The 14,153-nt window shown below is 38.8% G+C and overlaps 1 protein-coding gene across 8 annotated transcripts in view; it reads right to left on the bottom strand.

The window, feature by feature from the left end:
• The window catches only part of ZMYM4 (zinc finger MYM-type containing 4), a 159,928-nt gene that overhangs the window by 90,637 nt on the left and 55,138 nt on the right, over nucleotides 1-14,153 (bottom strand). For 7 of the 8 annotated variants that reach the window (XM_074380496.1, XM_039473883.2, XM_003937521.4 and 4 more), the window contains one exon: nucleotides 55-100. The exons of the other annotated variant lie outside the window; for it this stretch is intronic. In XM_074380496.1, coding sequence (XP_074236597.1) covers nucleotides 55-100 — 46 coding nt within the window. The remainder of the gene's footprint in view (nucleotides 1-54; nucleotides 101-14,153) is intronic. 8 annotated transcript variants of the gene reach the window in all.

The following is a 14,153-nucleotide window of genomic DNA, read 5'->3' as shown; positions in this document are numbered from 1 at the left end:
ACTAACATTCATTTTCTATCTAAACACGATTGTTTTTTCTCAAATGGTACTTACAGTTCTCTACAATTTCATCAAAAACTGCACCACTTTTCTGTTCAAACTGGAAAAGCAAAAAAGGAGAGAGAAAAGTAACATTACCATCATATCTTCTATCATATATACTTTTGATATCCCTCCCTACTTCCCAAGGAGCTGTAATTTTCAACCCAAATTACCTAAGTATGCAATGTAAACAAAAACACTGCCAAATAAAGTAAACAAAATTTAGGATGAACAAAAGCAGTTCTCAGACCAAAGTCCCAAACCAAAAACAAGGAGATAAATCATATCCTCTCACCATAAATAATTACTTATTTTTTTAATCATTCATGTCACAAAAAAGAGATGATCATATATATCTGAAGTAACAATAAACACAGGCAACACTTTATAAGAACTTACTAACATTGAGAACTGACTATGTAAAACTTCCTATCAAAACTGAACAGAACAATTAGCAGCTTTTGCTCTTAGGCTAGAGCCAGAAACATGCTGCTCTTAAATTGAAAGTGAGGCCTGTTACAGGGATGGTTCCTACTGAGTATGTTAGTGCCTAAGACAGAAGTAGAGCCATGTCAGAGATAATTTCAGATCTTTAAAACAGCACACGGAGAAGGAAAGCAAAGCACCAGTAACTCTACCAAAGAACTAAGAGAAAATGTCACTTTGAGTCTTTGAAGGCCTCCTTACTTTGGCAACTTGGTATTCCAGGTTCTTGCTTCCCTGCTTGTTACTCAACAATGAGACAAAACCACAAGAAATGCTGCTTCTTGATAAACCCTGCCTACTATAATAACCCAGAATCTGCCAACCTATTCAAGGGAGAGACTTTTAAGGAAAAAAGAACTACCTAGCTACCTACATAACCATAGAGGAAACACAACGGCCAGCTATAGTAGTCAGTAGTATCTGATATTCATAAATATGAACAGAAAATAAAGGATCCCAGGTTTCTAAAAGAAAACTGTGTGAAAGAGAAAGTTCAAGGTAAACAAACAGAACCACCACTCCAGAAGGAAACAAATAACTTATAAAAAAGCAACTTCTAAGAAGTATTTTAAGAGATACATGAGCGGTTACAGGTGTAAACAAACAAACGAAAAACTAAGCACAAGAGACCACTGAGGAGACAGAAAATATCTGAAAACAAGAAAATGACTGACAAAATGAAAATGTTGTTGGGCAGGCTGATGACAAAATTCTTTATCAATTTCTAAATGAATAAATGAAACAAAAAGACAAAAAGTTAGAAAAGATAATTTATGTGACATGAAGGATTAAAGCACCAGGTCTAACAGCAGTATCAAATGTATCCCCAAAGAAGAGAACAATAGTGAAGCGGAACAACAGAAGAAAATTTCCCTGAAGATATAAATACCATATCTGAGATTGAACGGGACCACCAAATACCAATGAAGTAATGAAAAAAAAAAAAAAAGACACATCCTGGTAAAATATCAGCATTTCAAAAGAAAACAAAAGGAGGAATTTTTTTAATGATAGTGCAGGTAATTTAAAACACATTAAACTTGAAATTCACCTATGTAAACATTGGAAAGGAAAGCAAACAAATAGTGAAGGCCACTCCAGCTACCATTCCAGTCAATGAGCTATGCCCTAAAATGAAAGGGAAATGGGAAATGAAAAATGTCACTCTGTAAGCCAAAGAATGAAAGCATCTGCCTACACTGAGAGGAATCCCATTGTTTAAAAACATGGTTTGTTTTTGTACAATACTGTTCCTAGACACTTTGCCCAATGTTCAACCAAAGAAATGACAGTCTTGCACACACTTCAAGAAAAGAAAAATGACAGTGATGACAGTAAGAGTTGGTATGTCTACACTTTATGGGTGACTTAAGGGATTTTCTAAGGGACTATGTATCATTTTACCTTATGAGCTGATAAAACCTAACTCCTAACTAAAACAAGACTGTTCTATAAGAAACAAGAAACAGATGGATTTAACATCTCTTCTGCAAGCTAAAACACAAAAGATCAATCATTTCTACATTTTAAAAAGAAAAAAATATTTGTAATTTAGACCATTCACATTTTCATGTGAAAAACATTTAACGAAATAAAATACAGTGGTTAAAATTATACTGAATAAAATAAATAGTAACAACTGACTATATTGCTCAGAAGAATGAAGGGGCTGGGCTCAGTGGCTCATGCCTGTAATCCCATCACTTCGGGAGGCCGAAGCAGGAGGATCACTTGAGCTCAGGAGTTTGAGACCAACCTGGGCAACATGGCGAGACCCTGACTCTACAAAACACAGCCAAGCATAGTAGCGTGCACCCAAGGTCCCAGCTACTTGGGAGGCTGAGGTGGGAGGACCACCTGAGCCAAAAGGTCAAGGGTGCAGTAGGCCAAGATCATGCCCCTGCACTCCAGCATGGGTGACAGAGCAAGACCCTGTTGCCTCAAGGGGGAAAAAAACCCACACACTCACACACACCAAAAAAAGAAACAAAACAAAAAAGAAAAACTGAAGGCTCCTAGATAGGAAGAATATCAGGCACTGAAACTTCAAAAGACACTCTTTCAAATGGCAAAAATTCCCAGATTAAATTTCCTACTCTATGGGTTCAAAACCAAATTCTTGTTTTCCTCTCTTCTCCCTCTTTCTCTCTCAAAAACAAAAACCAAAAAACAACAACAAAAAACAAAGACTAAAACATTGCCTCCTAATCATCAATTTATATGCTTGTCTATAAACAGATGTAACAACATCTAGCAAGTCCCTCTTGTTGACATCAGGTACATATTTCAAAACCACGGGGACAAAAAAAAAAAAAAAGTAGATTAGTGGCTACCTAAGACTAGCACGGAGAGAAATAAGGAATGATTTCAAATGGGTATGGGTTATTTTTGGAATGATAAAAATGTTCTAAAATTGTGGTGATGGCTGCACAACTGTGAATATACTAAAAATCACTGAACTGTATATACTTTAAATGAACTGCCTGGTATGTGAACTCAATAAAGCTGTTCTAAAAACACATTGAGAATATACTTCCATGAAGTTTAGGCAATAAAATAAACTGAAAGACACTGTTCAAACAATATTAACTAGAGAGATACTGTGTGGGCATACACTAGTAATTTTTTTTATTTTTTTGAGATGAAGTTTCGCTCCTGTTGCCCAGACTGGAGTGCAATGGCACAATTTTGGCTCACTGCAACCTCTGCCTCCCAAGTAGCTTGGTGCGCCACCACATCTGGCTAATTTTTTGTGTTTTTAGTAGAGATGTGGTTTCATCATGTTGGCCAGGCTAGTCTCAAACTGACTTCAAGTGATCCACCCGCCTTGGCCTCCCAAAGTCGTGGGACTGATTACAGGCCTGAGCCACCAAGCTCAGCCATATTGTCAAAGAGCAGTTTTTAAACGTATATTCATATATGTTAGGTAATATATTTAATACAATGAAGCCCTTCAAGTGCAATTATGCATGCTACGAGGTTACTTCATTTTGATGCAAATCTCTTCACGTATTTGGACTTTTTGATGAAGCAATGCATCAGTCAAAGGAGAGAATAGCTTTAAATGAATTTTTAAATTTCGTTTTTAATTCAAACTTGCTGATGACCACTCATACTCACTAACATGGCTCTAAATTAAACGCTAAGCAAGACTCCAGAAGATCTGCTTGGCCTATACTCTCACCAATCTAGTTTACATTTAACATTTACCTATATGATAATACAATTTTACTAAACTTTTGTGTGCTTTGTGTCTAACCTGCGTATTTATAAATAAGAAATTGGATCTAAACAATTAGTAATTTACCTTGGAAATTAACATTGTACTATTTCCCTTTGAAGTTTCATAAAAATTTAACTGAACTTAAAAGTCAAACTGAGAGCTCTCTTTCTACCATGTGAGGAGACAACAAGAAGATAGCTGTCTGCAAATCAGGAAGAGATCTCTTACTAAAAACAATTCCAGCACTGTGGGAGGCTAAGGTGGGAGGATCACTTGAGCCCGGGAGTTTGAGATCAGCCTGGGCAACACAGTGAGATCCCATCTCTACAAGAGAGAAAACATTTGCATGCCTGGCTAAATTTAAAAGTTAGCCAGTCATGGTGGGGTACATCTATAGTCCCAGCTACTTGGGAGGATAAGGTGAGAGGATCACTTGAGCTCACAAGGTTGAAGTTGCTGTGAGCCGTAATTGTGCCACTGCACTCTGGCTGGGATGACAGAGTAAGACCTTGTCTCAAAAACAACCTGACTATGCTGGCATCCTGATTTTGGACTTCCAGCCTGCAGAATTTCGACAAAATAAATGTTTAGGCCACCCAGTCTATGGTATTTTGTTCTAGCTGCCCAAGCTAAGACCTATCATAGCAAAAGTAACTTCTCTTGCCTAGAAAAAAGTCTAAATAAACATGTGTGAGAACTTATGAAGAAAATTATAGAAATTGTAGGAATATTTTTAAAAGTCAAGCTGATTTTCTTTTTAAAAATCTGTCATAACTGTTCTGTATACACAAGGGTTTTCTCAATACTATGAAAACAGAAAAAAGAGAAGAGAAAACATGCAGATACTGATTTAATCCCTTATTTTTTTGTTTTGTTTTGTTTTGTTTTTGTTTTTTTGGGGTTTTTTTTTTAGATGGAGTTTTGCTCGTTGCCCAGGCTGGAGTGCAATGGCGCAATCTTGGCTCACCGCAACCTCTGCCTCCTGGGTTCAGGCAATTCTCCTGCCTCAGCCTCCTGAGTAGCTCGGATTACAGGAAAGCACTGCCATGCCCAGCTAATTTTTTGTATTTTTTTAGTAGAGATGGGGTTTCACCATGTTGACCAGAATGGTCTTGATCTCTTGACCTCGTGATCCACCCGCCCCGGCCTCCCAAAGTGCTGGGATTACAAGCTTGAGCCACCGCGCCCGGCCTCCCTTATTTGTTAATCATGAAAATACCTTCATGTTTTCTACCTACTGACTTCAAAACATGTAACTACTGCATATTTCAACTTATAAATGTTTATATAACTTGAAGCTATGACAGCACATTTGTTACGAACATGGGTTCCAGTCTCAAATTGCTTGAGTTTAAATCCCTACTCTGGCCACTTACTAGCTAGTTCAATTTTAGCCTCAAATGTCCTCATCCATAAAATATGTATACAATGATACCTACTTAACAGGGTTGTTAGGAAGATTCAATTTTTAAAAAATGTACAGGCCAGGCATGGAGGCTCATACCTATAATCCCAACACTTTGGGAAGCCAAGGTGGGTAGATCATTTGAGGTCAGGAGTTCAGTATCAGCCTGGCCAACATGGTGAAACCCTGTCTCTAGTAAAAATACAAAAATTAGCCGGGCGTGGTGGCAGGTACCTGTAATCCCAACTGATTGGGAGGCTGAGGCAGGAAAATCGCTTGAACCTGGGAGGCAGAGGTTGCAGTGAGCTGAGATTGCACCACTGCACTCCAGCCTGGGCAATAGAGTGAGACTCAGTCTCAAAAAACAAAACAAAACAAAACAAATCTACAAGAAGGTCTCAGCCCACTACTTATCAAATTGTAAATATACAATAAAAGTGAACTATTATTACACTAATAATAGATATGCTCCCATTTTAAAAATTTGAGTTCACTAAAATATTTCATTGCAAAAATGTATCTACTACTTAAAATGAAAAGAAAGCACTAGACAAATCAAACCCAGTCCCCTATATTTCAAAAACTAAACACTGGATGTAAAACACATATTTACTTAAAAACCAAACCAAACACTGAAGTACCCTAATCTTGGACTTGGAAGTAGAGAGAATGGGAAGGGGGAAGAAATCCCAATATACTGTGCTACCTCGCACCCCCCCAAAAAAAATCACAATTGGAAATTTATTAGATTCTAGGCCAGTAATTTTTGTTTTTTAAAAAGTTGGCCAGGCATGATGGCTCACACCTGTAATCCCAGCACTTTAGGAGGCCAAGCCTCGGAAGGCTGAGGCAGACAGACTGCCTGAGTCCAGTAGTTCAAGACCAGCCTGGGCAACACAGCAAAACCCCATCTCTACAAAAAATTTGCTGGGCATGATGACACACACCTGTAGTCCCAGCTACTTGGGAGACTGAGGTAGGAGGATGGCTTGAGCCCAGGAGATGGAGGTTGCAATAAGCAGAGATCGCACTGCTACATTCCAGCCTGGGTGACAGAACCAAACTCTGTCGCAAAAAATAAAAATAAAAAAAAGCTGGCCAGGCCTGGTGGTCCATGCCAATAATCTCAATACTTTGTGAGGTCAAGACAGGAGGATTGCTTGAGCCCAGAAATTCGAGACAAGCCTGGGCAACATAACAAGACCCCAGCTCTACAACACATTTTTTTTTTTAAATTAGCTGGGCACAGAATGGTATGTGCCAGTAGTCCAGTAGCTACTTAGGAGGGGTATGATGGGAGATGGCTTGAGCCCAGGATTTCAAGGCTACAATGAACTATAATCACACCATTGCACCAGTCTAAGCAATAGCGTGAGACCCTAACTCTTAAAAAAAAATTAACTTTCTCTTCTATCCTCCACACTCTATCCTCCACACAAACATGACAAACATGATGACATTTCACAAACTCCCTGGATGTGAGAGAATGTCTAACAGCATAAACATTCTCAAATTGCTTTTAATACCTGTAACAATCAAAGAGCTTATATGATAAACATTCAATGGCAACTAAATAATAGATCAATAACTCTAAAATAGTTTGAGGAGCTGATACTAGGATTTTCTCCCTTTTTTTTGAGACTCACTCTGTCACTCAGGCTGGAGTGCAGTGGCACAATCAGAGCTCACTGTAGCCTCTATCTCCCCAGGTTCAATGGATCTTCCCACCTCAGCCTCCCGAGTAGCTTGGGACTACAGGTGCCATGTCACCATGCCCAGCCGATTTTTTAATTTTTTTGTAGAGATAGGGTTTCATCATGTTGCCCAGGTGTAGGCGGGAAACCCCGCACAAGTGCCGTGGCAAGGGTCTGAAGCTTCAGCCTGTTCCCATATAAATACTGATTTAGAAAAGAATTAGAAATGTAGGCACATAGTTATTCCTTTATATAATCATATATAATCTTATAGTTACTTATGAAGATGTATACTCAATATAACCTTTAATTTTACAAATGAATATTGAGTTATAAAATATGGAATTGAGGTAACATTGTGAACAAAGTAATCCTAAGGTAAGATGCTCTAAGCCCTCTGTCACACCCGCATAAGGGCTGCTGGAGGTGCTGCACACCTCGGCTGTGCAGCAGTGCCAGTGCTGTAAAAGCACCCACTGTTTAGCCAGCTAGGGAAGGAGATGTCCAGAATAACCAAGACATCTCCTTCCTGGAAAAGTAAGAAGAAAACTCTGTTTCTCCAAGCTCTTGTGGCAAGGCCTAATGGCTGCCAGGTAGGCCCACAGACATCCGGGGGCTTAACTGTCTCTATGTGATGTTGTGTTTCAGTGGTCATGTTCCATGTCTACTCTCACGCCCTGCTTCTACACCTGGTTTCTCTTTTTCTTAAAAGATAAGAATAATAGTAACATAATCTTACTGTCTTTAATATTTCTGACAAATATGAGAAAAGCGCTGATGCATTCGCTTTTCTCCTCGCCTCAGTCACTTGAAAGTCTTGGGCCCCCTATCTTCAAAACTCGTAAAATTTACTTAACCCTATCACCAACTACCATTACCTCACCCTACCTTCCCTGCCCACTGCTTTGTACTCAATAAAAGTCAGACTGTGTACTCAATAAAATTCAGTGCCACTGCAGGTCTCCGTGCTTTGGGTGGCAGTGAGCCCCCAAGCCCAAACTCTCTTTACTCTACCTCTGTGTCTGTCTTTTACTTCTACAGTTTCTCACCTCTGCACCAATAGGGAGAGGCTCACAAAACCCTATAGGGCTGGACCCTATACCCAGGCTGGTCTGGAACTTCTGGACTCAAGCAATCTGCCCACCTCAGCCTCCCAAAGTGCTGGGATTTCAGGTATGAACCCAGCTAATGCTGGAATTTTCAATGATTAAAGAGAGATGGAAGGTGATCAAATAAGTTTCATTTTCTTCCTCTCTGATAACTACTCTTCTCAGCACCTGACCCTTCCCCATTTTAGTGGCAGCCCCAAACACCCTAGAGATCAAACAAGAAATGTCAAAATGAGTGTTTTCCTCCCATTCCTTTCAACTGATCAATAATAATAACTATCATCTCTAAAAATAAATAAATAAAATAAATTGGCTGGGCATGATGGCACTCGCTGTAGTCCTAGGCAGGAATATCATTTGAGCCCAAGAGTTCAAGGTTGTAGTGAGCTATGATCACACCACTACATTCCAGCCTGGGCAACAGAGCAAGACTCTGTCTCTAAAAGAAAGAAAAAGAAAAAGAACTATCAGCTGGGCCTGGTGGCACAAACCTATAATCTCAACTACTTGGGAGGCTGAGGTGGAAAGAGTGCTTGAGCCCAGGAGTTTTGGGACCAGGAGTTTTGGGACCAGCCTGGGTGACATAATGAGACACTATCTCAAAAACAAAACACACACACACACACACACACACACACCCCACTACCATTTCTAACATGCCTTAATGTTTTAGATAAATCCTCTACTCTCCTGCTTACATTAGCTTTTAGATCCATAGTTTAAGCCTATACTCTTTACCACATTACGGAGTAAAATGGTGAGCAGAAAACAGACCCAATCCTTACTCCCATGTGAAAAATAGACAACAAGTAACTACCGAAAGAAATGAGACTGGGCACGGTAGCTCACACCTGTAATCCCAGCACACTTTGGGAGGCTGAGGCAGGTGGATCAACTTAGGTCAGGAGTTCAAGACCACCCTGGTCAATACAGTAAAACCCCGTCTCTACTAAAAATAAAAAAAATTAGCTGGGCTTGGTGGCACATGCCTGTAGTCCCAGCTACTCATGGAGGCTGAGGCAGGAGAATCGCTTGAACCCGGAAGGCAGAGGTTGTAGTGAGCCGAGATCATACCACTGCACTCCAGCCTAAGTGACAGAGTGAGATTCCACCTAAAAGTAACATAAAATAAAATTTTAAAATGAAGGGTTGCAAAGACATAAAACACTATGGGAATTACTCTATTGAACAAGAATGAGAAAGACAGCCTAACCTAGACAGAAGGGTCAAAGAAGGCAAAAGAACTATTCCTTAATTTAAGATCTGAAGGATGAGTAGGAATTAAAACAGGTGAATGGGTAAGGGGAGGGTTCAAGAAATTCAAAAACAGCAAATGTAAAGGCTCTCAGCAGGAGAAAGAATGGAGAATTCAGATAGCAGAAAGAAGGCTAGCTAGATTATAATTCAAAGAGTAAACAGGCAAGTACTACTGCAAAATATAGCTGATGACAAAGTCGTGTGCCAAACACTTCAGGACATTCTTCATAGACAGGGTGACCACATATTACACTTAGTCAAAGAAATCCCAGTTTACACCTGTTGTCTCCATGTAATTATAAATGTGATCCCCTTCACTCTCAAAAGCATTTCAGTTTGGTCACTCTCAGTATTAGTCATATTTAAATACTAGACTTTTTTTTTTTTTTTTTTTTTTTGAGACAGAGTTTCGCTCTTGTTACCCAGGCTGGAGTGCAATGGCGTGATCTCGGCTCACCGCAACCTCCGCCTCCTGGGTTCAGGCAATTCTCCTGCCTCAGCCTCCTGAGTAGCTGGGATTACAGGCACGCACCACCATGCCCAGCTAATTTTTTGTATTTTTAGTAGAGACGGGGTTTCACCATGTTGACCAGGATGGTCTCGATCTCTCGACCTCGTGATCCACCTGCGTCGGCCTCCCAAAGTGCTGGGATAACAGGCTTGAGCCACCGCGCCCGGCCTAAATACTAGACTTTATTCTAAAAAATCTATTGGAGGAGGGAAACAGGAGAAAGGTGTGAGTCTTCAAAAATCACCAGCTATGGAGTAAAGTCACTTCTCACTCCAACACAAAGTTTAATCTTACCATTCTCATATTATTTCTACTCCTCTGAGAAAGACCTCTGCCTGATGAAATTCCACTGCTTCTTCCAAGTATAGCTCTTCAGTGAGGCTTTTTCTGATGGCTCATTTAAAATTCATTACTTCTCTGTAGCACTTAGTTTATGTTTCATTTACAGTCACTTGTGGTACAGTTCACTTGTATATGAGTATCACTTCCTAGATAAATCTTTTGCATTCTGGGGTTCCCATAGGCCCCAGTATATTTTATATTTATATATATGTATATATACATATTTTTTTTCCGGCATAATTTCTCAATATCTTTTTTACTGAGTGCCACAGCTTTGTATATCCCAATGTCTGTCATAAAAATCCTGCAGAATGCTCTATGAAAAGAAGAATTATATGATCGAATAAATAGGAGAAATATAAATCTCCGGTAATTAACAACGTATGTTAATTTATCAAATGCTAAGAAGTCTAACCTATATTATATTGTTTTGCCTAGCACTTTCCAAATGTACTTGACCAGAGAACACTTTTGAAGGTAACTGTTATTAGCATACTACAGAAATACCTTGGGAAATGATACTAACTAATGTCAGCAGTATAGGCTTATAAATTTCTATGCATATTATTACAAAAAGATCTTTCTTAAAATTTAGTAATATACTCCAACATAGTATGATATACAAATTTTTTGTTAAAAAAAACCATGCCATTTAGCCACCCCACAAGTACTGTATAAGCAAAGAGATTCCCACTTGACAGTTTAACAATACATAGAACAGACTGTAATTATTTAACATGCTAAGTAATTATTTAACATGCTAAAAATATTTATGTCAAATTGTCAGCCAAATTTAATAAGGAAATACTAAAGAAGTATAGTAAATACTTGCTTCCTATCACTCTCTTCTTTCCAAGCCTTGCCTTCTTAAATATGAGGATCACTTGAATACTTGAGTATGAGGATGACTGTGCCTATGAACAGTTACTGAACACTAGCCTGGGCAACATACTAAAATCCCATCTCATAAATAAATAAATTTTTCAATTTAAAAAATCCCTCTCCTTCTGCCACTAACCAAGCACAAGCAATCTTTCCTACAAAATACAGATATGCTGTCAGCACTGATCTCAACTCAAAATTTCAGGTATCCATTAATAATCAACTGAAGCTGGCAGACAACATCACATATATACCATTTAATTATCATTAAAGTGGTAATATAATCACTATTTTAACTTATTTTGAAAGTACTGGTAATGCAATAAAACAAGAAAAATAAAGTATAAAAATAGCAAAAAAAAAAAAACAAACCAAAGTTGGCATTATGTGCAGCAAACATGACTGTCTACTTGGAAAGTCCAAGACTACAGACTGAAAAAGTATTAGGAATAAAAGCACATTTCAGTATGGTGACTCTTTACAAAATTCAACATTCAAGAAGTCAACAGCATTCCTATAAACCAGCAATAATTAGTTAAAACACATGGAAAAAATTCAAATCACAAGAGCAACTACACATAAAAAGTTCTAGAAAGAGGAAAAGTATAAAATTATTATGAAAAAAATTATAAAATTTTTCTGAGGGTAAACAGGTAATACACTATATTCACAAAATAGAAAAAGCAACCCTTTGAAAAAGTCCATTTCCCCACAAGATACAGAGAGTGACAGGGAGTTAGAAAAGTATACAAAATCATTATCAAGGACATCTGGAAGAATAAAGAACACCAAGAAAATGTTGGATGAGAACAGTGGCAAGAAGGAAAATACGCCCTGCCATACACCAAAGGAACAATAACTAAAATGTGGTTCTTGCATGGCAATTAACAGACAGACCAATGAAATAAAACAGAAAACACAAAATCCAATATATTTAAGAATTAAAATATAACTAGTGGGAATGTCAATTAGTATACCCATAATAAAAACAGTATGGAAGTTCCTCAAAAAATTACAAATATAAATAACGTATGACCCATCAATCCCACTACTGGGTATATATCCAAAGGATATGAAATCAGTAAGTCAAAGAGACACCTGCACTCCCATGTTCACAGCAGCATTATTCACAATAGCCAAGATAGGGAATCTATCTTAGTGTCTACCAGGGAACTCTATTCAGCCTTTACAAAGGAAATCCTATATTTGCAACAATGTGGATGAATCTGGAGGACATTATGTAAAGTGAAATAAGCCAAGCACAGAAAGATGAACACCACATGGTCTCACTTATATGTGGAATCTAGAAAAGTCAAACTCAGTAGGTCATAGTGACTCCAATAAGTAATATACTGTATATTTGAAAAGTGATGGCCGGGCACGGTGGCTCACGCCTGTAATCCTACCACTTTGGGAGGCTGAGGTGGGAGGATCATAAGGTCAGGAGTTCAAGACCAGCCTGGCCAACATGGTGAAACCCCATCTCTACTAAAAATACCAAAATTAGCCAGTTGTGGTGATGCGTTATCTGTAATCCCAGCTACTCAGGAGGCTGAAGCAGGAGAATTGCTTGAACCCAGGAAGCGGAGGTTGCACTGAGCCAAGAACATGCCATTGTACCCCAGCCTGGGCAATCAGGAACAGACTCCGTCTCAAAAAATAAAGAGATTTTAGGGAGATTAATGTTCAAACTTCTGAGGATATATGACTCTCCAAAATCTAGCCCTGCCTTCCTCTATAGCTTTATCTTTTCCTGATTTCATGTTCCCATTACATCCCTATCCTGTAAGCAAATACTACCTATTTTCTCTCCTGCACCACTTTTTCCCTCTACTATTCTCGTATCATTCACATATGCTATTATTTCTTGTCATCTTGTAAAATATTTCTCGACTCCCTATCTCCCTAGAGCTACTGCTCATTTTTCTTTTCCCCTTGACAGCACAACTCTTTGAGTTGTCTAGCCAGGTGCAGTGGCTCACACCTGTAATCCCAGTACTCTGGGAGGCCAAGGTAGATGGATCACCTGAGGTCAGAAGTTCAAGAGCACCCTGGCCAACATGGCAAAACCCCGTCTCTACTAAAAATACAAAAACCAGCTGGGCATGGTGGCAGGCGCCTATAATCCTAGCTACTTGGAAGGCTGAAGCACGAGAATCGCTTGACTCAGGAGGCGGAGGTTGTAGTAAGCTAAGATTATGCATTCCAGCCTAGGGGACAGAGCAAGACTCCGTCTTAAAAAAAAAAAAAAAAGTTGTCTATATATGGTGCCTACAACACCTGTCTCTTGAACTCACTTCAATAAGGCTTTTTTGTCCCCATTATTTCTACTGAAACTTTTCCTGTCAAAGTCATACTCCACACTGCTAAACCCAATGACCTATTCTCACTCCTAAAGGAAAAAAGAGATCTAGAATATGACAACCATTTAAGGTGGAAAAATCTTGATCACAATCACTACTTCACACCAACATTAATCCCAGGTAAGTTAAACATAAACGAAAAACAATAAAAGCACTAGAAGATAGAAAAGACTTTTAACCAGAAACAGAAATCTTCATGAAAAAGATTTTAAAGTTTGTTTTTTTTTTAATTTTTAAAAAATTGTGGCCGGGCGCGGTGGCTCAAGCCTGTAACCCAGCACTTTGGGAGGCCGAGGTGGGTGGATCACGAGGTCAAGAGATCGAGACCATCCTGGTCAACATAGTGAAACCCCATCTCTACTAAAAATACAAAAAATTAGCTGGGCATGGTGGCACGTGCCTGTAATCCCAGCTACTCAGGAGGCTGAGGCAGGAGAATTGCCTGAACCCAGGAGGTGGAGGTTGCGATGAGCCAAGATCGCGCCATTGCACTCCAGCCTGGGTAACAAGAGCAAAAACTCTGTCTCAAAAAAAAAAAAAAAAAAAAAAAATTGTTTGGAAAAGCTTAAAGGTAATTTGAGTGAAAAAGCTGTAGTATAATAATGGTTAATATTCTATGTATAAATCAATTTTGGACTCAATTAAAGAGTACCATATCAATAGAAAATGACCAAACATAAACAAGCACTAAACATTCAATCTCACCCAAAATCAAAATTGAGATACCATTTTCTTTCAGACTGGTAAAGACACAAAATGAAGAGAGACATAGAAATCTTCCTGTTTTTGGTTCACACCTGTAATCCCAACACTTTGGGAGGCTGAAGCAGGTAGATCAC

The sequence above is a fragment of the Saimiri boliviensis genome, chromosome 11 (assembly GCF_048565385.1).
Source record: "Saimiri boliviensis isolate mSaiBol1 chromosome 11, mSaiBol1.pri, whole genome shotgun sequence".
Lineage (NCBI taxonomy): Eukaryota > Metazoa > Chordata > Mammalia > Primates > Cebidae > Saimiri > Saimiri boliviensis.
This window is presented reverse-complemented; position numbering and strand designations above follow the sequence as displayed.